The 27,345-nt window shown below is 39.7% G+C and overlaps 1 protein-coding gene and 1 pseudogene across 3 annotated transcripts in view; one reads left to right on the top strand and one right to left on the bottom strand.

Annotated features, from left to right (window-relative positions):
- The window catches only part of EIPR1 (EARP complex and GARP complex interacting protein 1), a 173,364-nt gene that overhangs the window by 15,280 nt on the left and 130,739 nt on the right, over nucleotides 1-27,345 (top strand). For all 3 annotated transcript variants that reach the window (XR_002823551.1, XM_023728297.1, XM_023728295.1), the window contains exon 3: nucleotides 17,721-17,853. Coding sequence is in view for 2 of the 3 variants with exons in the window: in XM_023728297.1 (XP_023584065.1) it covers nucleotides 17,721-17,853 (133 nt within the window). In the remaining variant the exon portion in view is untranslated. The remainder of the gene's footprint in view (nucleotides 1-17,720; nucleotides 17,854-27,345) is intronic.
- LOC111819979 (N-alpha-acetyltransferase 20 pseudogene) lies at nucleotides 1,314-2,960 on the bottom strand (annotated as a pseudogene).

A 27,345-nucleotide genomic window follows, 5' to 3' on the forward strand; every position in this document is an offset into this window, starting at 1 on the left:
GGGATTGTAACACCACCCTTACCCAGGTCATATCCCTGATCCAATGTAAAGGGAGTTTCCCTAGGGTGTGGCCTGCACCACCTTTTACCTTACAAGAGATAAAACGAAAGGGAAGCAAGCAGATAATTGGGGACCTCTTATCATCAAGAAAGCAGTGCCGGGAGCAGAGGGTGTCCTTTGGAGCGGGGTCCCTGCGCTGAGAAGCTTCTAGTCCGGTGGAACACTGAAGAGAAGAAGGCCGACAGAGAGAAAAAGCCTTCCCCTGGAGCTGATGCCCTGAATTTGGACTTTTAGCCTACTTTGACTGTGAGGACATAAACTTCTCTTCGTTAAAACCATCCACTTGTGGTGTTTCTGTTATAGCAGCACTAGATGACTAAGACATGCTCTTGAAGTTACAAACTCCTAATAAAAATCACAATTTAAGAATTGTTAGATGAATAAAGTGGAATGTTAAAATTGTAATGCAATGTAATGGCTGTTGTGTAAATAAAGTGCAAAATCAAATCTCTATATAGAATAAAGATTGGAAGGAATTAGGCCAAAAAGAGTTCAAAATTTAAGCAGCGTTTATCTTAAGGTGGTTAGAATATTCATGAGGAAAATTTTTTTTTTTCTAATTTTCTATGTGTCTTGTATATGTGTATGTAGATGTGTATGTATTACCTGTATCCTGAAAAAAAAGTAAGATAGAAATTATTTATTTACTCATAAAAATAGTCACCAACGGCAGTCTCAAAAAGAAATAGAAATCACCATAAAGATAATGCACATTTTAAGGGATACTGCTTAAAGGTGGAGGAGGAAAGTAAAGTTACCCACACAGACTGGAAGCTGGTAGTGGCAACAGATCAGGTGCTGCCAGTATATACAAATCTGTTTTCCTTTAAATGCAGCTCAGCTGCCCGCCGTCTGAAATGATTGCTTCATTGCGCCTGCCTTTAGCGTGGCTCTCAGGACAGAAGCTAGGGGCAAGTCTCCGCGTGTAAAGCGTTTGAAACTCAGGCAGATGACCTTTGCCTGGTGATTGAATTTCTATAAAGCTTATCGTAAGGTGGGTATTGAAACACTGCACCTAATTTTATTCCCAGTACTCTAAATGCCTTTTCTCATTTACTTGCTTTTTAATTCCCGTTTGTTTCTGAGGCATACCATTGACCTTTATTGGTAGAGCGTCGGTTTTTAACCTGTCTGAGAAAAAGAAAAAGATTTTTTTAATGTGGATGCGTATAAAATTCTTCCACAACAACAAGAAAAAACAAAACAAAACAAAAGGAAAAGCTAACAGAAACATTAAAAAACAAAATAAGGCAGTGTAAGGCAAGGTAGTCATAAATGAGTTACGTTCTACCTCGTGGTTTTATCAGCCAAAATCAAACATCATTTGGTTATGATGTTAAGAAAGGGTCAGTCCAAAATGACAAAGTGCTTTAATCCGTCTTAAATCCTTTTTGGAACAAGATAGGGTCCAGTGAATTATTTTAAAGGAGATTTGTAATTTTTCTTCTTCCTCCCTCCCTCCCAAGTTGGAGATTTCTGATATTACTTAGTTTCCCAATGTCTTTCTTTTTTTAGAGTCAACAATGTGTTTTATTATACATCTTAAATTTATGCATTTCATGTCAGTTTTTTAAAACTTGAATTAACAATTTAATCCAAAATAAAAATACGCATATACAGCAGTGGTCCTCAGACTCAAGAACTTAGGTGGAGGAGAATAGAGCCTGTTTTTCCCTAGCGTTTAGTGAGTATTATGAGCCATGATAGAAGATTGTCTCCTGACCTAGTTACCACGTTGATTGCATTTTATGCTAGTGAACAGCCTTAGTAGGTATGATACTGTTAATTGGAAACAGATTTAAAGTAAGTTTATAACCTGTATTTTCTTGAAGCCTTTAAGATTGAAAGGATTACTTTTCTTCTAGTAGAGCTGTAAGATTGTCCAGTGAAAATAATAATGGCCATAAAGTATCCAGAACGTCAGCTTTAGAATCATTGCCCATAGTTATTCATTGTCTCCAGACCTCAGAGGTTGGTACATTTTACCTCAGTTGCTTCTCTGTAGCCCTTGAAAGTGCTGTCCTCATTTCGTAGCATCTTCGTCTGGCTTCCCTTTGCTGGCTGAGCAGTGCTCTCTGAGGGTCCTGCACATGCCATAGCCCAGCTGCTTGCACATACAGTAGCCCGCCTACTTTACCTGTTGACTGAAACTTGGTTGAATATTCTGAAAAAGAGATCAACAAAAAATCCACCTGTTCTTTCTGAAATCCCTTCTAATAACTCCATTGGTTTAGCTGCTAAACCAAGGTGTCAAAATTAGGTCAGCAGACAAAGCTGCGGCCCATCCATGCCTTTCTTCCCAGCTACGGAGCTTTCTGCTTTACCTGTAATGTAACGCATTAACTCTCTGCCCGGTGCCTCGCAATTGTGAAGTACTCTGGCTGGTTGGGAGGTGCTGTTAAGTGAAAAGGAAACCCATTAGTTTCTGTAAGTGGATCCAAGTTAATGATGTTGCAGCAAACAGGTCCTTACAGGTCAGGGTCTGGAGTGTGGTTATCTCACTACCAGCAGCTCTCTGGTATCTTTTAATTTTTCTCATAATCATGTTATAATTACAAAGTTCTCAAGCTAACTTGAATTTGCATTTTTTTTTTTTTTTTTAATAAATAAATCTTTTAATCCCACGGTTTATGAAAACAGCTCTAGGGAGAAAGGCAAGACAAAAAGGTCTTAATGCTTTCTGGCAACGAGTGAAGTCATGTCACTGAATAATTACAGAATAAAATATAGATAACATAGCACTTTGTTAAAATACAGATTCCTGAGTTCTGTCACCCAAGATCCGGATTCAGTAGCCCTGGGGTTAGGCCCAAGAATTTGCATTTCATAAAGCTTACGAGACCCCATCTTGAGTAGCACTATCATAAACCTGTTGCTGTCGAGTTGCTTTTGACTCATAGCCACCCTGTAGGACAGAGTAGAACTACTCCATAGGATTTCCAAGGAATGGCTGATAGATTTGAACTAACTGCCTTTTGGTTAGCAGTCAAGCTCGTAACACTATGCCACGAAGGCTCTAGCACTATCGTAGTGAGTTATAATTATGTAAGCTTGATAGGTTAAATTAACCTACTATGACAAACACAGTTTACAATTTTACATGCCCACTTATATCAAATGTCACTTCTTGGCACAAAGAGTTATGATTTCAAGAATACAAGTCATTAGTCCAAGGAATGAAAGTGAAATAAATGTTTTAATGTTAAAGGAAGCATTTTGTCCTTCTTAACCAGTCTTAGACACAAACTCAACTTTCCAATGGTGAGATACAAAAAAAGTATACATTTAACTTAAATTTTATGGTAAAGAGTATGTAAATATTTGGTAATCTTTTCCATATCTACCAATATGTAATGGCTACTTTAGTGCTTTGCTTGCAAAACTGCTGTATTAACTCTTGTCTCTTCTTTTAAAAAATCCCCATTAAACTGCTAATTAAGGCTTGTAGCCTCTGGCTTCAGTTACAGTTTTCTAGCCATGGTTGAATTAAAGAACATAGGTCTTAAAACTTTCTATTTCCGCACAGAGGAGTTAAAAATTATCTGCACTTGTCTTTCATATGTGAATCCAAATGCTAGTTTAGAAGGAGTGTTTTTGACGTTCTTCCTGGTTTTTCCCATTCTGTTTCTGAGAAAAGTATGCAGCGTTGTTGAGAAATTCATTCATTCATTCAACAAATGCTTATTATGCTCATTAAAAAAAAAGTTGCCGTGGAGTCAGTTCCAACTCATGGCAACCCTTTGTGTGTCAGAGTAGAACTGTGTTCCATAGACTTTTCTTTCTTTATTTTTTAAAATGATTTATTTTATTTATTTTTGTTGTTCAGAATATATACAGTAGAACATACATCAATTCATATTTCTGCATGTACAATTCAGTGACGTTGATTACATTTTTTGAGTTGTGCAACCATTCTCACCCTCCTTTTCTGAGTTGTTCCTCCCCCATTAATATAAACTCACTGCCCCCTAAGTTGCCTATCTAATCTTTTGAGTTGCTGTTGTCAATTTGATCCTATATAGGTAGATCTTAGAAGAACATAATGCCCAAGGCAGGCATTCTTTACTAGTGAAGTTAACTAATGCTTGGTTTTGAGAAGACTTCAGGGGATATTTTTGGTTACGTTTCAAAGATTAACTCAGGGCAATAGGATCAGGGGTTCATCCAGCCTCCATGACTTCAGAAAGTCTGGAGTTCATGAGAATTTGAAATTCTATTCTGCATTTTCCCCCTTTTGATCAGGATTTTTCTATAGAACCTTTGATCAAAATGTTCAGTAATGGTAGCTTGGCACCATCCAGTTCTTCTGGTCTCATGGCAAAGGAGGCAGGTTGTTCATGGAGGCAATTACCCACACATTCCATTTTTATCTCCTATTCCTGACTCTCCTTCTTACCCTGTTGGTGAATAGAGACCAGTTTTTGTGCCTTGGCTGGCTGCTTGCAAGCTTTTAAGACCCCAGGTACTATACAACGAACTAGGAGATGGAACAGAAGCACTAAACACGTTACTAGGCCAGTTAACTGGGACGTCCCTTGAAACCATGACCCTAATCCTCCAAACCAGGGAACCAAATCCCATGAGGTGTTTGATTGTACATAAGCAGCCTCAGCCAAAACCAAAACCCACTGCCATCGAGTCGATTCCGACTCATAGCGATCTTGTAGGGTTTCGGAGGCTGTATATCTCTATGGAAGCAGACTGCCACATCTTTCTCCTGCAGAGCTGCTGGTGAGTTCGAACCACCGACATTTTGGTTAGCAGTTGATTGCTTTAACCACTGTGCCACCAGAGCTCCTTGAGCAGCCTCAGCAGCTACTTTTTTTTTGTCATTGTTGCAAATGTATCTATCACACAACTTTTGTCATTTCATCTTTTTGCAAGTATACAACTTATTGACAGCAATTACATTACTCAGCTGTACAACCCTACCCATAATCAATGAGATTTTTCCATCACCATAAACCGAAACTCAGTACTCCATTAGCAGTAACCCCCCACCTCCTTTCTTGGTAACCACTAATAACTTTGGTCTCTACACATTTGCCTGTTCTTGTCTTTTTATATAAGTGAGGTCATGTAATATTTGTCCATTAGTGATTGACTTATTTCACTCATCATAACGTCTTCAACCTGTATGCGTACTGTAGCATGTTTCCAGACTTCGTTTCTTCTCCTGGCTGAATAGTATTCCATTGTATGTTTGTACCACATTTTGTTTTTGATGGGCATTCATCATTCATCTGTTGATGGGCATTTAGGTTGTTTCCACCTTTTGGCTATTGTGAATAGTGCTGCAATGAACATTGGTGCCAAATTTCTGTTTGAATCTTTGCTTTCAAGTCTTTTGGGTATATACCTAGGAGTGGAATTGCTGGGTCATATGGTAGTTCTATTTTTAGTTTTTTGAGGAACTGCCACACTGTCTTCAACAATGGCTGTACCATTTTGCATTCCCACCAGCAGTGGCTGAGGGTTCCAGTTTCCTCACATCCTTGCCAACATTTGTCATTTTCTTTTTTTTAATCTTAGTCATCCTAGTGGGAGTGAAATGGTATTGCATTGCGATTTTGATTTGCATCTCTCTGATGGCTAATGCCATTGAGCATCTTTTCATGTACTTGGTGGCCATTTGTATGTCTTGGTGTTTTTAAGTCCTTTGCCCATTTTATGATTGGGTTATTTGTCTTTTTGTTGTTAAGTTGTCAAAATTTTATGTACAGTTTGGTTATTAGATTCTTATTGGATATATGGTTTCTGAAGATACTCTCCCAGTCGATAGCTTGTCTTTTTGCTTTTTTGTTGAAGTCTTTTGATCAACAAGGTTTTAATTTTTATGAGATCCCATTTATTTATTTTGTGTTTTGCTGTTTGTGTTTGTGTTATTATATTAGGTAATTTGTTATTAAAAGCTCAGCGTTCTGCTCCTGCATTTTCTTCTAATAATTTTATGGTTTTAGTTTGTACATTTAGGTCCTTAATCCATTTTGAATTTGCTTTTGTGTATGGTGTGAGGCATGGCTCTTGTTCTGTTTTTGTGTGTGTGGAAATCCAGTTTTTCCAACACTGTTTATTGAAGAGACTCTTCTTTTCCCATCAAATGGACTTAGCACTCTTGTCAAGAATCAGTTGACCATGGATGTGCGGGTTTATTTCTGGACTCTCCACTCTATTCCACTGGTCTATGTGTCTATTATTATAGCAGTACTAGGCTGTGGAGTGGATTCGAACTGCCAACCTTTGGTTAGCAGCCAAGCTGTTAACCACTGTGCAACTAGGGCTCCAAGTATATTAATAGAACTCTTTAATTCTTCTCACTATGTTATGTTCTGGGTACACAAAAAAATGAACAGATATTCATGCCTTGAGTTGAGCTTTCAATGAAATGGTGAAATAGATGTGTGATAAGTGTTATAAAAGAGGTATGTGCAAAACAGATGTAACTCAGGAGAAAGGACACTTACTTCTTCCTGGTAGCCTTCTCTGAAGATATCACAGACAGGGGGATATTTGAGCTGAGGTTTTCCAGGTAGATGCAATGGTATGATCACAATTATATGTATGTCACTTGCCGACAGTCCTGTTTATTATCATAGTATTTTCACTGGTTTTTTGTGAGGGAGCCCTGAGAAAGTGGCCGGTGGAGCAAGAAGGGATTGGTTAGAGAAAGAAGGAGGGACTGATACACATATTTCCCTCCATATATTCTGCTCATATATATGCTGGAAACATCAGGTAAACCTTGTATTTGACATGTGTTTTTCTAGAAGCTCACTGTCAGCCTGGCGGCCTCAGGACCCTGCCACATGTATTGTAGGCTGTCTTTGGTAACTGCTTTCGTATGGAGCCCTGGTGATGCAGTGGTTAAGTGATACAGCTCCTAACCAGAAAGTCGGCAGTTCATATCCACCAGCTGCTCCTTGGAAACCCTATGGGGCAGTTCTACTCTGTCCTGTAGGGTCGCTATGGGTCAGAATCAACTGGAGGGCAACGGGTTTGGTGCTTTCCTATAGATAGAAGACCAAAGGAGAAGGGGTGAGCGTAACATTCGTTAATTACTGTTACTGTCACCAAATGGAGAAGTAAAATTGTTCCTGTGTTTTCAAGTAATGTTATTATTATAATATGATTATCAAAATGTATTTTAAAGTGGTTAAAAAATTGTCATTAAATATGCTGATCTCCTTTAATGTCTCTCCAAGCTTGTTTCTCTACAATGGAAAGGGTGCGCTGGAGCTCTGATTTTTATTTTTTCTTTGAAACACTGTAAATTTCTCTTTATATTTCTATATATTTAACAATATTATTGGTTTATTTTGAATTTATCTTTTTGTATTGATATAGTTCACAATATTATTTGTATAATTTTATTATAACAATGTTATTTGTATCATCATCTGACAATATTATTTTAACATATAGTATATAGCTATGTATCTGTTGTTTTAGGTGGTGTCGAATCGTTTTTTGACTCATGGTGACCCTATGTGACAGAGTAGAACTGCCGCATAAGGCCTCCTAGGCTGTCGTCTTTACAGGAGCAGATAGCCAGGTCTTTCTCCTACAGAGCCGCTGGGTGGGTTTAAACCACTAACATTTCCTTTAGCAGTGAAGCACTAATCTGCCTAAGAAAGCCTATCGGGCAGTTCTACTCTCTCCTGTAGGGTGGCTGTGAGTTGGAATCAACTCAGCACCGTGCAGCATACACAGCACACACATACATGTTTGTGTACCTAAAGACTTAACGTATACTTATGCATAGATGCACACAGAAGTAGTGCAAATGTACTGTTACCATACTGTATATCTTTATGTGATGAAATGTCACAAAAAGCAGGGCAACTCCATTCCAGAGCCCAACCAAGGTTGGAATCTGTTGCTTCACAGTACTCTCTTTGGAGCATTTAGCCGTGTGCATTTGAGTAACCCCGGAGGCTCTGGTGTCTGGGCTTGGAGGCCCATGAACAGAGAACCTCTATTCACAGGGAGTGTGCTCAGGCTGGCTGTTGGCTGCAGCTGCTGTTGCTGGATCTGTAACAATAGGAAGAGTGTCTCCAGTGAAAATCCCAAGCCCTCCGCCTCCCCCTCTACAATTTGAGTTTGTGAGTGCACACAGGGCTTTTCCTGGGGAATTGATGACTGGCTGATTAGGGTTAATGGCCCTTGGCTTTGCCTCAGGCCATCAACTCCTCCCAGGCCCTCATTAATTCCCTAGCCTAGGAAATGCCCAGCACCTGAATCGTTACTACTTAATTCAGCTGTGCTGTTTTTCTGAAGATTTTAGGAACTTTCACAGGTGCCTGACCTTCCTTTGTGGGACGACCTGCTTTATTTTCTGTGCCCTTAATTTTGCACTGGACTCTCTCTGTCTGAGGGCTTAGTGTTAGGAACATGGAGGAGAATTTCTGGAGCCTTTCCTCTTTATCTGGGCTTCTGCTTTCATGAGGAAGATACCATTTTTTTTCTTAAAGGGTATGCACTCGTTGGCTATGCAGCAGGGAAATTTAGGCAGACACTGGGAACAACGGAATTTCAGATTGGGGGATTTTTATTTGCTTTTGCGGTATGTTTTCACAGATTCCTGAGCATTTTCTTTGCATTTGTGCACCTCCTATTTCTTATGTAGATATGGGATGAGGAGTATTTGTCTTTCTTGAAACAACTGGGGCACCTAAGGTGACAAACAGAAAGACTGTAATTTAACTTCTTTTAACACAGCCCTGGTGATTGTGATCCTGATCAATGAAAAGACTCACATCAGTGAAAGGGAATGATAAAAGTTTGTTTTTTCTTCCTCTTTTATTTTTTTTTCTTTTTAAGCCACAGCTGCATTGTTTTGCATTTGTATTTTGACTAATGACACCTTTGTTCATACTGCCCCCCCTGCCTGGAAGTCCTGTCCCTGGCTGCCCTCAGAATCACCTGGGTACTTGATAATCACTCAGATGCTGGGCCCCGCTCCAGGCTACTTGAATGTCTGTCTCTGTCTTTTCCCTTCCTCCCTCTCTTCCTTTAATGAGAAAGCCATCCGTTGCTGTCTACTCATGGTGATCCCACGTGTGTTAGAGTCGAACTGTGCTCCATAGGGTTCTCAGTGGCCGATTTTTTGGAAGTAGATCTCCAGGCCTTTCTCTTGAGGAGCCTCTGGGTGCGCTCGAACCTTCGTCTTTCGAAGCGATTAACCATTTGTACCACCCAGAGACTCCTCCTTTAATGATGGAATGAATTTATTGCATTGCATAACTGAAAAGTCACAAGGTAATTTGGCTCTGGGTGAGGCTTGATCTAGCAACTCAGGCATTGTTACTAAGAATCCCTTTGCTCTCAATTTCTATATTTTGGTTTCTTCAGTGTGAGCTTTATCCTCAGAGGTCCTATATTTTTAGTATGCATTCCCAAAGATCTGTCAAATTTGGGAATTCTTTCAATAGGTTCTTTCCAGCACTCAAATTCAGTGAGTCTAAAATGTAATGTCTAAAGTTTTCTCTGGTATTGCCCCCCCGCCTTTTCCCCATAATTACGGTTTTGAAGACTTGGTTTGACTCAAGGTCAATTGGCATGCCTGAAATATCCTTCAGGCAGAGTAGTTAGGAGTTTAGCTAGGATGGTTCTTCAGTCTTCGGGTAAAATTTATCCTTTTTCTTTCCAGGGTTTTTGAGTCTTCATCTTTTCTACGTGTAGCTCAAATACCATCTTTATGTGAAGTCTTTCTCTTTTCACCCCTTCGTGTAGCTCCCCATGTTAGAATGAATTACCTTTTTTTTCTACGCTCTTGTCTATCTTTGTATGAGTGTATAGGTGCGTATGGAGCCCTGGTGGCACAGTAGTTAAGAGTTCGGCTGCTGACCAAAAAGTCGGCAGTTCGAATCCACCAGCCACTCCTTGGAAACCCTATGGGGCAGTTCTTCTGTGTCCTGTAAGGTCGCTATGAGTCGAAATCAACTCCATGGCAATGGGTTTTATGTGGGTATAGTATTTCATACATAGTATTCCAGTTATTTTTTATTATGTATTTATTTTTCTTCAAGTTGATTTTACACCTCTCCATCCCCATCATCTGTTGTGAGTTTTCTGAGAACCAGGGATCATTCATCTTTGTATCCTTTGATGCCTACCCTTCTCTGTCCTCATCATATGTGGTCGGTTCTCTGAGAACCTAGGGCCATTCGTGTTTGTATCCTTTTGAGCAAATCTTTGTAATAATTAGGTGTAACTTAGCAAATGCACTTATTTTTCACAAGGAAAAATACTGTTGCTCTGTTTGGCATAGTATTACATTTTCCGACAAACAAACCAGATTTTTTTCTTTTTAAAGAAGTTATGAGATCTAAGAATTCCATGTTCAGAGATGCAATTCTGTGTTTTTTCTACAGTGAATTCCATCAGACTCACTGGTCTGGATATCAAGGATAATTTGGTTAAAACCCACGTTTAACCCACTGGAATCATGAGGAGTTAAATGCCTGGGAACTTTCAGGCATCCTTAAATCCAGTGGTGAAGAGCTCAGATGCTAACTAAAAGGTCAGCAGTTCGAATCCACCAGCCACTCCTTGAAAACCCTACGGGGCAGTTCTACTCTGTCCTGTAGGGTTGCTATGAGTCAGAATTGACTCGATGGCAGTGGTTTTGGTTTGGGAACCTCCCATTGATACTCCTGTGACCTTTGGCCAGCTCCTGGGTTGTGGCCTCAAGCACGTCTGGGTTTGCAGTTCTTGGCAGACCTGTGCGTGGTATGTGTGTGATAGTGGTGTTGGGGAGAGTGGGTATTTAATCTCTACTGTCTGATAAAAAAAAAAAAAAAATGCCAAGAGAAGTACAAGTGGATTTTGGATTTTAGGATTTGTTTTCTTACATCTGTTTCATAAGGGTTTCCTTAAAGCATTTCTCCGTAACTTTTGTTTTTGTTATTGTTGTTCATGGGAATTCTGTATTTTAAACAAGTCACGTGTGTGAACCTATATTAATATAAATATATATAGTGCTATCCCTTCAACCTTTTGTTGCCTTTCTTGCTTCTATACATTTTACTCTCTATTGTCTGACGATTCTGCTCTCCCATATTTATTATGCTCACATAGTTATTATTTTTTAATGCAGCATTCTACTTTACATCTTTCCAATTTTTAGATTTATATCTAAAAGTGTGATAATAAAGAGATAGCCAGTGGCCTTTCAGTGACCTGACTAGGCTCCAGCGTATTCACCAACCTTGGCTAAATGTTGCAGAGGAGCCTTCATCTTGTCTGCTGTTCTAGAGAAACGTTCTCACTGAACGTAGGGTGGTCATGGAATGTAAATTTTTCCCCGCTTTGGGCAGCCAAGCATAATTTGGGTTTCTTGGGCAAAGGCTGTTAACGTAATAGAGCTTAATTTTCTAAATTAAAGGATGTTAATATAGATAGATAAATGATAGACTATGGGCATAGTAAGCATTGGGGATTTTTAATAGTAACTCAGTTACTTGTCATTTGAAGTCTTAGCTGAAGGACCAGTATCTGATTTAATTAGGACAAAGGGATCTTAGAAATCCAAGTTCCCTAAATTTACAAATGCTGTAGCAAGTGCCCAGAAAGGGTAAGTGGATTGCCCAAGGTAACATAGCCAGGAAGTGGCAGAGTTAAGGGACGCTGGTGGCACAGTGGTTAAGAGCTATGGCCGCTAACTAAAAGGTCAGCAGTACGAATCCACCAGCCGCTCCTTGGAAACTCTATGGGGCAGTTAAAAGTAGAACCCAAGTCTCCTGACTCCCAGATCTCTTTTCATTTTAGGCTGTCATGCTGAAGCAAAACAGACAGTTGTAGAAACTGTGTTTTCAGAATTAATCATTTATTTTTGCCTTCCATGAGGGAGACCTGGGTTCAATTTCTGGCCAGTTCACCTCACGTGCAGCTGCCACCCATCTGTCAGTGGAGATTTGTGTGTTGCTATGATGCTGAACAGGTTTCAGTGGAGCTTCCAGATTAAAAAGGACTAGGAAGAAGGTCTTGGTGACCTCCTTCCGAAAATCAGCTAATGAAAACCGTGTGGATCACGATTTGATCCACACTGATCATGGGATGGATGGCACAGAACTGAGCAGCATTTCTCTCCGTTGGGCACAGGGTTAACTTGACAGCAGCTAACAACCACTTTGACTGGGAGTAAAGAAAACTAGTGATATGAGACCATAAAAATGGTTTGCTCTATCCAAGATATAGCCAGATGTAGCAGTAGGTAAAATACTTAAGGAATTGTCAGTCGGGAGGGTATTTTTTAGCTATGAATAATAAGCTGGGAAGCATTAATGGTGAGGATTTGGGGAGGAGTCCCCTGCTGGCTGGCTGACTAAATCTTCTTGGCATGGCACTTCAGTCTTATGCCTAAGAAAGTTCTGTGGGAGGAATAATCTCTTCCCCACAGGGAAGCCATTGGATCCTTAACTTTCCTGAAGAGGGTAACTTGATTGTTCATGTCCAATTTTATCCACTCTTTATTAAAATTTTCATGATTTTATGTTTACCTTCAGTTAGTAGTAGAGAGAAAATGGGAAGAAAAGTGCAGTGGCCTGGGAGTCATTTGCTTAATGAAGGGACCTGTCCTGGGCTGCCCCTGTATGGCTGTGGACAGGTAACTCTTCTTTTTAAATCCTGATTTTTTAGCAGAAAATGAGGGAGGATTGATTAAAATAATCGTTAAGGGCTTTTCTAGTACATTTTATAACTCTTACTTCTAAATTTTTATAAAGTGCCATCATGCCCTCAGACCTGCACTGCTAAATTCAACTTTAATAATTTTTATGATGGCAATTCAAAATAAGTGCATTTGATGTTCATTATAAGCTATTTAAAAATTTAAAAAATCGGATATGACACGGAGAATTTAAAGTAGTATCGAAGCACCGCCTACGCAGTGACACGCGTCCTTCCTCACTGTCTTAGCTAGGATTCACCCGTCTGTCTTCGGTGCTGCCGCTCGCTTTTGCACTCATCTTAATTATACTGTTTTATCCATTGTGTACTTCATTTTGTAACCGACCTGCGTATCTTTATTCCACAATAATTTATTTTGTCCTTCCTCTGTGTGCTAGGGATAGTGTGAGGCTCTGAGGATAGAGGATTAAGGTGCAGACCTTTTCATCAGAGTCAGGAATCGACTGTTACTCTTTATTACCTACTATCGTCCAAAGCACATCTCTGAGGAGGAAGGCGATTTCCACCTGTGGCAGGTTAATAATATGGGGTGGTGGTGGTGGTGGTGGTGGTGGGGAATTTAAACGCATATGCTCTGGAATCAGTTAGGCGTAGGTCTAAATCTTGACTCTTGTTTTTTAATTGAATAGCCTTGAGCCAAGATACTTCAACTCTTTAAGCCTCAGTTTCTTCACCTGTTGAATGCAGTTAATGATATATCAGAGGGCTACTTTAGACATTAAAGGAATTAATGTATGTAAAATACTTAGCACAGTGCCTGGAACGTTATAAATATTTGTTGTTCTTAGCTGCTGTTGAGTTAGCCTCCAGCTTGTGGTGATCCCGTGCACAACGGAACAAAATGCTTCCTGGTCCTGTGCCATCCACATAATCAGTTTCAGATGGAACCGTTTTGATCCGTAGGGTTTTTATTGACAGATTTTTGACAGTAGCTCACCAGGCCTTTCTTACTAGTCTATCTTAGTCTGGAAACTCCACTGAACCCTGTTCAGCATCATAGCACCAGGCAAGCCTGTACTGACAAATGAGTGATGGCTGTGCATGAGCAGCATTGACCGGGAATTGAACCCGGGTTTTCTCATGGAAGGCAAGAATTCCACCATTGGACCATCACTTCCCCCTTTATGAATATTAGCCATTATTGTTTTTATTATTATTTGCTTATGGTGGTGATGCCTTACTATTCTTTGTGAACATACCCATATTAAAATAGTTCAGCAAGATGGACCCTTGGGACTTGTTAATTAATCTGCGGTAAACGAGGATATGTAGGAAAACCTTAAGACTCTTCAGACTTAAAAATGAAGGTTAAGGGCCGTTATTATCAGAGTGTATCACATTAGAAAAGATGGCATTAGGATGAACTCAGATTTCCCATTTGTTCCCTGACTAGTCTGTCTTCTGCATTATCAAGCCAGAAAGTTGAAAGGATCAAATCTACAGGAAAGATATGTTTGGATGAAGTAATAGAGCCTGATTAGAAATCATTTGCTTTGTGTCTTCTTTATGATGATGTGGTCAGAAAAACACTTCCACAGATGAGATTAATGATGGTAGAGGAGCTGAGAGATGGCCAGGCCCAGCAGGGAGCACTGATTAGCTGGGAGTATCTGGAAAGCTTCAAAGGCAGGCGAGAAGTTTGTGAAGGCAGGCCAAGGAACCTGGGTGCCAGGGAGAGGAGAAAAGGCCACATGTTCTTGACGGATTGGTCTACAGAATCAACAGATGAGGATTATGAAACCAGAAATACTGTTACCTCCACCATGTAATGGTCCTAATGCTTCTAGTGCATTTCAGAGGAATAGATTTGGGAAAGGAAAAATAGTACATTTAACTGCATTCTTTTTTCTGCTTTTTTTAGTGTTAATGGATTTCCTGATAAGCAGGAACTATATCAAGTATTGAAGAAAAAAAATTTCCTGTTCTCCCTGGAAACACAAACATTGTTTTGAATTTTCATGTTACCTTTCAGTTTGTGTTCACATGTGACTTTCTTATAATTGCATGCCATTTTGTATTTTGCTTTTAAAATTTTAATATTGTCTTGAACACTTTTTGTGTTTATAATTGTTCTTCATTATAATTGTTAAAGCTACATAGTAATCCATGATTTTTTTGGTTCATATTTATTCTTTGGGATAAGTTTCAAGAAAGAAATCGAATAATTGTTTCAAAGGTTTCACCATTAATAGAGTTCTTACTTATGTATTATGGTAAACCTTCTGCAACAGTTACACAGATTTGCAGTGTGTACCAGTTTTACTGTAGCCTTACCAGTGTAGGTTATCACTACTTAAAAAAAATTGGCTAATACAATAAATATAAACTGGTATCACAGAGATCTTATTTTAAAACGGTAAGTCATTGGTTATAATGAAGAATGACTTTTCTTCTGTTGCTTATATTTATTCGAATCCATTTTTGCCTGTAAGGTGTAATTTACATGCATTAAAGTGCACAGATCTTAAGTATGTAGCTTGATGCAGCTTTACACACACACACACGCACACATACACACCATATACGTGTGCACACATGTGCATACATGTAACCACCATCTAGATCCTTTCCAGGATCCCAGCAGCTTCCCTTAGGAGTTCTCCCAGTCTGAACTAAACCTCCAGCCCCCATCAGGAGTGGTTACTGTTCTTTCAGTATAAATGTGTTTTATCTGTTTTTGAACTTAAAATGAAATCGTGCAGTATGTTGCTCTTGTATCTGGTCTCTTTCACTCAGCATTATGGGTTTCGTCAGTATTGTTCTGTGTATCTGTAGTTCTTTTACATTAGGGTAAGTAGTCCGTTTTATGAATATACCACAATTTATTAACTCATCCTGTTATTTTTGGACATCTTGGATGTGTACCGGTTTTGGGTATCAGGAATAAAGCTGCTATAAAAATTCTTGTACATGTCTTTTTGTTTTTGTCTTTGTTTGGTATATACCCAGAAGTAGAATTGCTGGGTCATAGGACATCTATATGTTTAGCTTTAGTAAGCACTGCCACGTATTTTCCTGTTATAGATGTCTAGATGTGTAACATGTCCAGGGAAGGAAAAAGTGTTTAAGGGTAAAATTCCCTCAGATGTGGAAAGGAAAAAGAGTACAATAAACTTTACTTAGTTTTCAAAAAAGTGTTGCTTTATAGTTTCTCTAGTTCTTAGATATGTAGTTTGTAATTTAGAAGCTGTGCACCAGCAATATTTGAGAACCACTGTGAAAACTGTACTGGGCTATGAGTATAGTGAGAGATTTACTGAAAATGTTTTTAAAGATACGCTAATAGTAATTATTTTTTAATCTCTCACCCAAAAGAGAAGGAGAAGAGTACTGGTATTTCCTGGACACTTCTTGTGTGTTAAGCACTGCACCACCACACTTGGTTTTTCATTCATCCTAGGAGGCTAATAATATCAGCTTCACTGTATACTTGGGGAAATCGAGGCTCAGGTCACACAGTTATTAAGTGGCAGAGGCAGCATTTGAATTCTAGCCTGGGTCTAAAGCTGCTTCTTAAGAGCACTGGAGGTGGTTTTTGCACTAAAACACTGAATGGAGGAGAAACTCAAGAATAAAACGAGAGGCCATCTAAAGCAAGTGTAAAATTAGATGCTCTTGGGCATCGTGTAAAATTTTTATTCAGATTACATTTAATATTTTGATTACAAAAGCAATGCATGCTAATCATGAAAAATCTAAAAAAAAACAAAAAAAAAAAAAATAAAAAACAAAAAAACCCACAAAGAAGAAAAGGAAAAGCACCTGTAATCCCACCATCCAAAGATAACCATTTACCTTCTGTTTCTTCTCTCATTTGGATGTACATAATTTTTTAAAACAAAAAATGGACTGCAGCATATGTACAGTTCTTTAGTATATTCTTTTCCCCTTAAATGTGTATTAGGAACATTTTCCCATGGCACAAAAGGGTCTTCTACAGTGTATTGAATATTTGATCTTTTTGAGGTTGTAGCAGAATGTCGTATGGCCAATGGGGCGTTTCTCAAGAGCATGGTTTCCTGACGGTGCATCTCTTAATTTTAGTATTAGAGTGAAATACTGCAGTTTATTAGACCAGTTTCCAATTGGCAGACGTGTAGGTGACTTCTAATTTCTCATTATAATAATCAATGCTGTAGTGAGCATTCTTGGATATAAAACTTGGTGTAGATCCATGATTATTTTCTTAGTATAAACATATTTTTAAAGGAAGAATTGTGTTTTCTCTTTGACTTAGGGAATTGATAAGAGAGTGAATATTAAAATCATTTTAGTTCTTTAAAAAATAATTAGGTAGAAAAGTATAAAAATAGCGTATTTAACTTTTTTGTGTAGTGGCTAACGTGTAATACTATTATAATTAATATTATATTATCATAAGAGGTGAGGGCTGTTGGGCTCACTTTTAAAAAGAAGTTAAAAATGTCCTATTATGCAATCCATCCTCACTCCTTCCCATGTTAACCTCTTCCAACATGTGGTTTGAGTTATGCCCACTAGGAAGTGAGCAAAGCCTGGTCAATCCCAGGTCTAATTAGGCAGTAGTACCCTGTCATCTCCTCCCCTTTCCCCACAGCCAGATAGCAGGACTGAACGGTTCTTGGCCAATTTGGACAACCCTGGACAACTCTAACTCTAACGCCAGTGATGGCATAACCCAGCTACTTGGCTATACAGCTTTTGGTGTCTTGTTTCTTTAAGACTGCATACGTCCAGAAAGCAGTGTTTGTTACGTAGCTTGCAATCTTAAAAAAAATCCTACGGGATTTCATACTTTAATCTTTTGAGAAGGGTACCATGAGAGTGGAATTATAGAAGTTTATACTGTTAGTTTAATAAGAATAATAATTAATTAAAAATGTTATCTGTCGTGACGTATACATTTGATTATTCTTTGCAAACGTTATATTTAATTAAGGTACTGTGGAAAGTGTTTGAGGTCCTGATGTGCTCTTTTATTGTATTTGTAGATCCACATCATAGATTTTGACGATGAAAATAACATTATAAATAAAAATGTTCTCCTCCATCAAGTGGGTGAAATTTGGCACATCAGTGCCAGTCCAGCAGATAAAGGTGTGCTAGCGACCTGCTACAATAAAAGTAAGTGTGTCTCTTCTTAGATATTTGTATGTACCAGAGATGTGTTCCTTTTTCAGCTAGAGGTTTAATGTAAGGTTGGTTTTATATTGCTAATGAATTGATGAATGATTCATAAGATTTGATGATTTGAAGACACAGCATGTACACAGAAGTTGTGATATGGTGAGTGTGTGCAGAAATGATTATAATCCCAAGACTCTAAGAATCAAAACTGGAATCACAGTGGTTCCAGGAACTTTAATACCTTGGAGCATGGGGAGTAATGTGGTGGAGGTTCTTAAATGGTGAAAACAGGCATCCTACTGCATTAACTGGAGCTCTGGTGGTGCAGTGGTTAAGAACTCAGCTGCTAACCAAAAGGTCAGCAGTTCAAATCCACCAGCTGCTCCTTGGAAACCCTGTGTGGCAGTTCTATTCTGTCCTATAGGGTTGCTGTGAGTTGGAATCAACTCGTAGGCAATGGTTAATGCATTGACTAATCTGCAAAAGACCTCTTTAAAGTGTTCAAAAGCAAAGATGTCACCTTGAGGACTAAGGTGCGCATGACCCAAGCCGTGGTATTTTCAATTGCCTCGTATGCGTGAAAGCTGGACAATGAATAAGGAAGACCAAAGAAGAACTGATGCGTTTGAATTATGGTGTTGGTGAAGAATACTGAATACACTATGGACTGCCAGAAGAACGAACAAATCTGTCTTGAAAGAAGTACAGCCAGAATGCTCCTTAGAGGCAAGGCTGACAAGACTTCGTCTCACATACTTTGGAGAGGTCAGTCCCTGGAGAAGGACATTATGCTTGGGAAAGCAGAGAATAAGTAAAAAAGAAGAAGATCCTCAACGAGATGGATTGACACAGTGGCTGCAACAATGGGCTCAAACTTAGCAATGATTGTGAGGATGGTGTAGGACTGGGCAATGTTTTGTTCTGTTGTACATGGGGTCGCTATGAGTCGGAACTGACTCAGCGGCACCTGACAACGACAACAACAACAACAACGCATTAACCAGGCTACTCGGAGAATTTCAGTGACTTTTGCCTCTTTCTTATTGCTTATGTGTAATCATGTTGTTCTTGTGTGTTGTCAAGTCGATTCCAACTTACAACGATCCTATAGAACAGAATACAACTGCCCATAGGGTTTCCTAGGCTGTAATCTGTAAGGGAGCAGATCGCCAGGTCTTTCCTCTCTTGGAGTGGCTGGTGGGTTTGAATTGCTAATGTTCTGATCAGCAGCCAAGTGCTTAACCACTGCGCAATGTAAACGATAGTGCGAGTCTATGGCTATTTTGAAATGCTCTTTAATAACAACTTTTCCATACATATATGCAAGTTGTATGTTAAAACAAACAAACAAACAAACCCAACCCATGGCCGTCAAGTTGATTCTGACTCATAACGACCCTATAGGACAGAGCAGAACTGCCTTATAGGGTTTCCAGAAAGGCTGTAATCTTACAGAAGCAGATCGCCAGGTTTCCTGTGGAGCAGCTGGTGGGTTCGAACTGCCAACCTTTCAGTAGCAGCTGAGCACTTAACCACTGTACCACCGAGGCTCCTTTATGTTAAAAGTTGTATGTTAATGTTCCCTAAATAAATTTCTTTTCAGCCTATTGTTTGGCTGTCCAATCTCTGGGACCTTTTACATTTGTGTCAAACCAAATATCTGTGACACTCACCTACCATGTATCTGCACCTTCCTTAACTCTCTTTCTCTGTCATTGTCAATAACCTGTTTTCAAATTCTGGCTTTGGAAAAAAAATCTCACATCTTTTTCCGTTTTGTAAGCCAAGATAAAGTCTTTGTGTGTTTTTGCTGTATAGTTTCTAAAAATGTTTCCTTCATTTATCCATCAGTGCCAGAATATGTATATGTTTTTTAGATATTTAGCTGTAACTCATTCTCTCTCATCTTTCCTTGGCTTCAAAATTATCATTATATGGGGATTGCCTTCCTTTTTTGTCAGTATGATCACCAGGACATCCCATATCTAGAATTGTATGAACTTTGTATAAGTTTCTTTCTGCTTTAACTTCACATCTCTTTTTTTTTTTTTTTTAGCAGTTCTCTTCCTCAAGGTGAAATACTATTTTGTGAAAGATCTCCCCCTCCCCCCATATTCTTTATTTCTTATTTTTAGCCTTTACTTGTATTTGCATTTCATTTATTGGGAACTACCCCTTAGTGAGTCCACTCTAATTTTATTCTTCTTTCTCCTGTCCATCAGTACTAGATTCGAGCTTCTCAAAAAAGAGGCTGTTTTTGTTACTTTATCTCTAGTGAAAGTCACTTACCACCAAAAGCCTATGACAACTTGATTGTTCAACCCTATTTTCCCACGAGCGTATTTAAAGTAGTAACATAGTTTTAAACTTTTGAATACTCTTTGTTTCAAGAACTAAGGATAAAAATTGGAATCCCTGGATTGTTCAGAAGGTTAAGTGCTCGACTACTAGCCAAAAGGTTGGTGATTCAAACCCAACCAGAGGTGTTGTCTCGGAAGAAAGGACTGGCAACTCTTTGGTATTTATGGTTTTGAGTATTTTTTTTCCCTTTTGTTACTCTGCCATTCCATTTTTGGGTCTTCTGTTTCCTGCATATTGCTACAGCTCCATCACTGCCCCACTTCCTGGCATTGCCATAACTTCTGCCTCCCCATGCCTTGGGCTAGTGTACATCTCCCCCTTTGTAAGGGAGATTGGTAGCCTTCTTTGGTTGGAGATAGCCAGAAGCTTCTACATATGAAAATGAAGATTGTCATCTTGTAGAAAAGTGACTTTCAAACTTTTGTGACCAATCTTTTGAATAACTCAAAGTTAACTGACCTTAATTACCTCTCTAAAATACCTTCACGTTTGCCATACAATACAACATAATCACAGGGGCGATATCTCAGTACCTTTGCTATATTCTCTTGGTTAGAAGCACGTCATAGGTCCTGCTTGCACTCAAGGGGAAGAATTACAAGGTGTAAACAGTAGGGAGTGGGAATAGTGGGGGCCGCTCTAAAGTGTGTCTGCAGCATTCACCTTCTGACCCCCCATGATTCATGTCCCTCGTATGTCTCAAGAGTTCCTCCCATGATAGCCTCAGCTCAAAGTTCCAAACCTCATCATCTAAATCAGATCCATCTACAAGATGAGGCTTCTGGGTATAATCAGTTAAGTACCACCCCTGGGTCACAATTATCTGTTGATCTGTGAAACTAAAGACGCAAGTTAACTGCCCCCGACATACCTAAAGTAGAATAGTGGGACAGGCATGGGATAACAACTTGAGACATTTTCCTTCAAAAGGGTGGATAATGGAAGGAGTCACTGGTCCATGGAAGTTCTGATATCCAGCTGGGCAAACACCAGCTGGATTTGTTGTTTTGGAATCTCAAGTCTGGGAATAATTCTGGACTGGCTCTTGGTTTCATCCCCTGAGTCACCGTTCTCTTTTCATGTACTTGGAATTGAGTAGTTTTATCAGGCTGCTTCCTGCAGTAGAATTTTAGGGGTCTGGTAGCTTCCTTTCATTTTGCAGTCTCTCTGCCCTTTTTAGTCCAAGCTGGCAGTGTTTCCGTCGAAATAATTTTATCAGCAATCTTGTAGGTCTTCAGTGCATTTCATGAGGATTCATGCCGTTAGGCAAAAGCCATGCCCACAAATATTTTGAGAAAATTCCTTCGCTGCTTTCGTCTCCTGTTGAGATGGCCGAGGAATGGCACCTTTCATCCTCCTGGAGGCCCTCTGGTTTGCTTGAGAGGACCTATGAGGCATACCTTTAACCTCTCAAAAGGGACCTTGTGTCACTGAATTTCTGAGGTTTTAGCACAATGTGGTATGTCTTACTCTTAGCTTTTTCTCTAGAGTACGCTTTCCTGACAGTGAATCCCTTCATTTTAGCATCTTTTGCCATCTAGAGAGGCTGAGAATTTTCAGAATCGTTCAGTCCTAGTTCCTTTTTGCCTAACAGTCCGTACTTCTTTTTCTCTCCCTCCTCTCACATCTCAGCTGCTAACCAAAAGGTCGGCCGTTCAAATCCACCAGCTGCTCCTTGGAAACCCTATGGGGCAGTTCTACTCTGTCCTATAGGGTCTCTATGAGTCAGAATTGACTTGACAGCAACGGGATTTTTTTCCTCACATTTTACTATAAGCAGCACGAAAAAAAATGATTTTGCTTTGAAATCTCCTTATGTATAAGATAAACCAACTTCATCTCTTACAAGTTCTCCTTCTCACATAACTGTAGGAGTCATTGGAGCAGAGCTTTCTGCCACTATATAACAAGGATGCTCCTTTCTCCTGTTTCCAATAACATGTTCTTCACTCCCTTCTGAGCCTTCACTGACAGCACCCTTTACAGTCATATTTCTACTCTCTGTTCAAGGCAGTCTAGGCTTTTTCTTCATAGTCCTCACAGTTCTTCCACCCTCTACCCACTGCCCAGTTCCAAAGTTGCTCCCACATTTTAGGAATTTTGGTAGCACAGCACCCCACTTCCAAGTACAAAATTGTATATTAGTTTTATGTGGTGTGTAAGAAATTATCACAAATTGAGTGTTTTAGAAGAGCATACATTTCTTATCTTACAGTCCCTATGTAACGAGTCAGGGCACAGCTTAGTGAGTCCTCTGCTCAGGGTCTCCCAAAGCTGCAGTCAAGATGTTGGTCAGGCTGCATTCCTTTCTCTGGGTCTTCTTCCAAAATCTTGTGGCTATTAACAAAATTCACTTCCTGGTGGTTGTAGGATTGGGGTCTCTCTTTTCTTGCCAGCTGTCAGCGGGGGACTATTCTCAGTTCCTAGAGGCTATAAATGGGCATTTTAAGCTGCTAAGTTTGTGGTAATTTGATAAGCAGCAAGAGAAAACTAATATAATTATCAACCAAAACCAAAGAGATCAAATCTATTGCCATTGAGCCGATTCTGACTCCTAGCGACCATATAGGACAGAGTAGAACTGCCCCGTAGTGTTTCCAAGGAGTGGCTGGTGGATTTGAACTGCCGACCTTTTGGTTAGCAGCCGAGCTCTTAACCACTGGGCCACAAGGGCTCTGATAGAATTATCAAGCACTACTTAATTTTGTTCTGGTTGACCACAGGCTTTGGTAGACTGCTTCCTTTGAGCTACCCTAAGTCTCTTCATTTAGAGTCGGAAGCTTCCAGAAACCCAATAATCCTCGTCCCAGCGGTCTTTGAAGGCAGTATGACTCTTCTTTAAAACAATTCCCTAATCTATCAGCCTCTAGAAAGAAAGACAGGTTTGTTTCTTAGCTCTCATGTCTAAACTCTAAGAGTTCTGTTTTTTTCTGTCATGGGTGAAACTGAAGAATTCATTTCCACCTGGCTCTGTTTTCCAGTGTGAAGTGCTGTGAGGTTTTTTTTTTCCCCCTTTCTCCTTCCATAATCAAAAAGGAGTTTCAAAGCTGCTTGACTTCTGCTTAACCTTTGCTATTTGCCCTTTGAAGCTACTTATGGTGTCATACCCAATCTACATCAAATATTCTATAGCAATAGTCATTCTCTTGGGATTAGGTGCCAAACTATTTCTGGTTCAGATGCCTTCAGAAGATCTTGGAGTTACAACATATAAGCACACCTTGCATAACTTAACAGAGGAAAAAAAAAGTTTTAGAGAGATTCAACCTGTTTTATAAATAGACACTTATGCAGGGTTTTCTGCACTTAGCCGTCCTGTAAATCACTAGGCTTCCACACTGCAATAAATTAAATATGAATTAAATCCAGAAGCATCACAAAGTTAGATTAAAATGTATTGTTTAGGTTGTCACCTCATTATACTAAATTATTTTGTAAAGACCAGAATTGCGTTATGTCCTCTTTGTCTTCCAATGATGTTTTTCTTGTATCATACTTTTTAACCTATTAATTCCTGGGCTGGTTGAAGGCTTTTTGCAGTATTTATTACATATTTTGCCACTGTGCTTATTTGTTACTGTGTGTTCATAAACACTACAAAGAAACCGTTCTTTGAAAGTTGACCTTGAAATAGAGGCAAGGACTGAAAGAAGCTCTTGTGGTCCGTTGTCCTTAGTGGACCTCAAGTGTCTTTTCTTGTGTTTCGTCTCTTTTGCAGCCCCTTATTCCTTTTTGTTTCGATAAGTTTGCATGATATTGTGATTAATGGTAACATCTGTTTATCTAGAGACTAAGAGTCTTTAAGACATACCTTTAGGTGTACATCCTGGTGGTAATGGTGGTAAAAAAAACAAACAAACCCATTGCCGTTGAGTTGATTCCAACTCATAGCGACCCTATAGGGCAGAATAGAACTGCCCCAAAGGGTTTCCAAGGAGTGGGTGGTGAATTCGAACTGCCGACGTTTTGGTTAGCAGGCGAGCCTTTAGGCACTACACCCCTAGAGGTGGTGAATAGAGTGTGGGAAGTATGACCAACAAGTGGAGAAGGCAGAGCAGATTGCAGAGGCCAGTTCCCATGGATTGTTTTAGAAGTTACCACATCTAGCCAAGTATTGTTCTCTTTTGAAGATGTTTGTTGTGTCCTCCTTCACACTTACACTGGAGTTCTTTTTTATGGATGTTATTGAGAAGAAAGGAGAAAGGAACCATAGACAAATGGGCTCTAGGAAGAAAGACAAGATTGTTTCAGCTCTTGTATCTAAACTCTAACAATTCTGTTCTTTGCAATTTTAAAAATTCTAGTGTCTAGTAATGGAATCCGTTTTGGGAAGGCCAGTCTTCTTTAGAAATCTTGGTGTTGATATTTGTTGTAAACAACATTTCAAATATATCATTTATTGCAATATGCAGAATCTCGAGAAATTAGTGGAAGTCTGCAATATGATACAACTCTTATATATGTATGTGTGCCTGTGTACACGTGCGTGGGTGTATGCACACACACACATACACACACAGAGGAAAAATGTCACAATGACCTTGCAAATAAATGTGGAAAATTTGATTCACTCGCAATTTTTTCTAAATGCATATGAAGAAGCCTCCTTCTATACCTTTTATCGCACCACTTAGGAGGGACAGTTAATAAAAGCAGTATTAAATTCCCGTTGCACAAGTGAAGTAGCTACTTCTCCCAGGCAGAAAGCTACTTGCAGAATTATGCTCTCTTTGCACTTGCTTAGAAAATGATAGAAAATTTGCAGCAGGTTAAGGTAACCTAAAAATCCCAACTCTTTTCACATCAAACTGTACACCCATCTGTCCTAGATAAATCTCTGCTCAAGCGAGGAGCGAGTGGCAGGCACAAAGGGTGGCCTATCGATAGGGATTTACAACTGCCATTGATCTTTTAGCTATTACCTGTGATGACTCTGAAAAATATGTTCTCAGAGGCAGGTTGGTTGGGGCGGGGGAGATGTATGTAAATTAAATCTTTTGGAACGTTTTCTAGATGGATGAAAAAATTTTTTTTTAATGCCAACTTGTCTTTCCGAAACTTTCTCAAGAAAATGCGTCACTATAAAAGCAAACGGAGGAGGTATGTCCAGGGTAGAAGATATATAACACGGTACAACCTTATGATGTAAAAGTAGGAAGCTACTAGCTGACAGTAAATATCCAATTACTGATAGGGTGTGGAAATGGGGAAGGTGATAAGAGGGTATCTTTCGATAAGGAGATTGGCCTATACATACCAAAAATAAAAGTAACACCTTTAATTCTTGATTTGAAGTTCACCCTGAAAGGCTGTGTAGGTGGTGGCAACCTGGAAAAATCCTTGATTACTCAAAGGAAATGAGGGCAGTTGTTTATATTTCTAGTAGTGATGTCTGTCTCCGGAGTCATCAGACATTTACATTTACCTCCTCCCTCACTTTATTCTCCCCTTTAAAATATGCTTCTATTAGATGTTTATGTCTTTGGGTATTACTTTGCTTCTTATATTTACATTTTTATTCTGATTCAGGATTTTTGTTTAATACCTTGAGAAGAAAGTATATGCTCCAGATAAACTTGACTAGTTAAAATATTTAAAGATGATGCATTTTCTACTTCAATTTTCTCTTTTTCTGAAGCAGAGTGTGTCTGTTTGTGCGCCTGCACACGCTGCCTTTTGCTGGGTTACTCCGTCATGGCAGAGTGCCTTGAGGTCAACAGAGGGCGCCAGAGTCTGCCTCCGTGTCTCCGAGACACTCTTCACAGTCTTCCCGTCTGCTTTCTGTCTTCTAACGTATCCCAGTTGTCCACGTGCGAACCTGGATTCGTTATACTGAAGCATGCGTTTTTATAGGTTTTCATCCACATCTCAGGCGTTTTCTGTAAATATCTTCAAAGATAGCAAGACCTTGTTTGAAACACGCATTTGCAGAATTGGACTAAACCCTTGCAATCTCACTGAGGTGATAAAAATTAGATTGTGGTTCCTACTCTAGCAGTTTGTGGCTTTCTGCAGAGAAGTAAGTGTTGAATTCAGTTCCTTTCCTGCTGACCCTTGGGCTTACAAGAGGGACACATACTAGCCTGTGAGGGCCTTACAATTTAATGGGGCAGATCAGCCTAGTGTACCTGAGATGGAGAATGGTAATGCCCTATGTGATCAGCAAGAAAGAGATGGCACAGCCTAGGTAAAAGTGCTCTTCAGAGAGGAGACTTGCCCGCGATGGCCAGAATCATTGATTTCTGCTAAGTGTAGACTGCTGTGACAGAGATTGTGAGTGCAGAGAACATTTCGGCCTCAAGATCTGCAATCTTCGAGACTGATTGTAATAGCACTGAACCACCTACTGTTTCCCGAGCTTGATTTCTCATGCCTTTTCATATGTTCTTTCTCTTACCTGTTTTCCCTCTTGCTCGTGTGTTGTGAACTCTTCGTCGTCCTTAAAGATGCCGTGTAGCTGTCACCTCCTCCTGAAAGTCTTCTCTTACCCTTCCACCCTGGCCTCCAGATAGAGCCATTACTCTCTTCTCTGACTCCGGAGTGAGTATTTATAGCGCTTCCCACGTGGTGTTTTAATTTCTAAGTCGTGTGTCTCCTCCTCTACTGGACTGGACTCAGTACTCCTGGAGGACCCTGGAAAAGTGCATTATTTATCTTTGTGTCTGGAGTGCCTTGCAAACACGTTGTGTCCAGGGTGACCACGTGTCCTGGCTTATCTGCGACAGTTGTGGTTTATGCCTCTTGCCCTGGCATCCCTTCCACTTGGCACTGCTTTTCCTCTTAAAAGTACCCCAGTTTGGATGATAAATTTTATTTTTTATTTTCTTTTGTTGTTGTAGTTTAAATGAAGTTTACATTTCAAGTTAGTCTCCCATACAAAAATTTATACACACATTGTTATGTGACCCTAATTGCTCTCCCCATACTGTGACAGCACATTCCTCCTTTCCACCCCTGATTCCCCATATCCATTCAACCCGCTCCTAACCTTCTCTGCCTTCCCATCTCACCTCTGGACAGAAGCTGTCCATCCAGTCTCTTGCATCTACTTGAGCTAAGAGGCACACTCCTCACGAGTATCACTTTATGTCCCACAGTCCAGTCCAATCCCTGTCTGAAGAGTTGGCC

Source organism: Trichechus manatus, unplaced genomic scaffold, assembly GCF_000243295.1.
Source record: "Trichechus manatus latirostris isolate Lorelei unplaced genomic scaffold, TriManLat1.0 scaffold00023, whole genome shotgun sequence".
Classification (NCBI taxonomy): domain Eukaryota; kingdom Metazoa; phylum Chordata; class Mammalia; order Sirenia; family Trichechidae; genus Trichechus; species Trichechus manatus.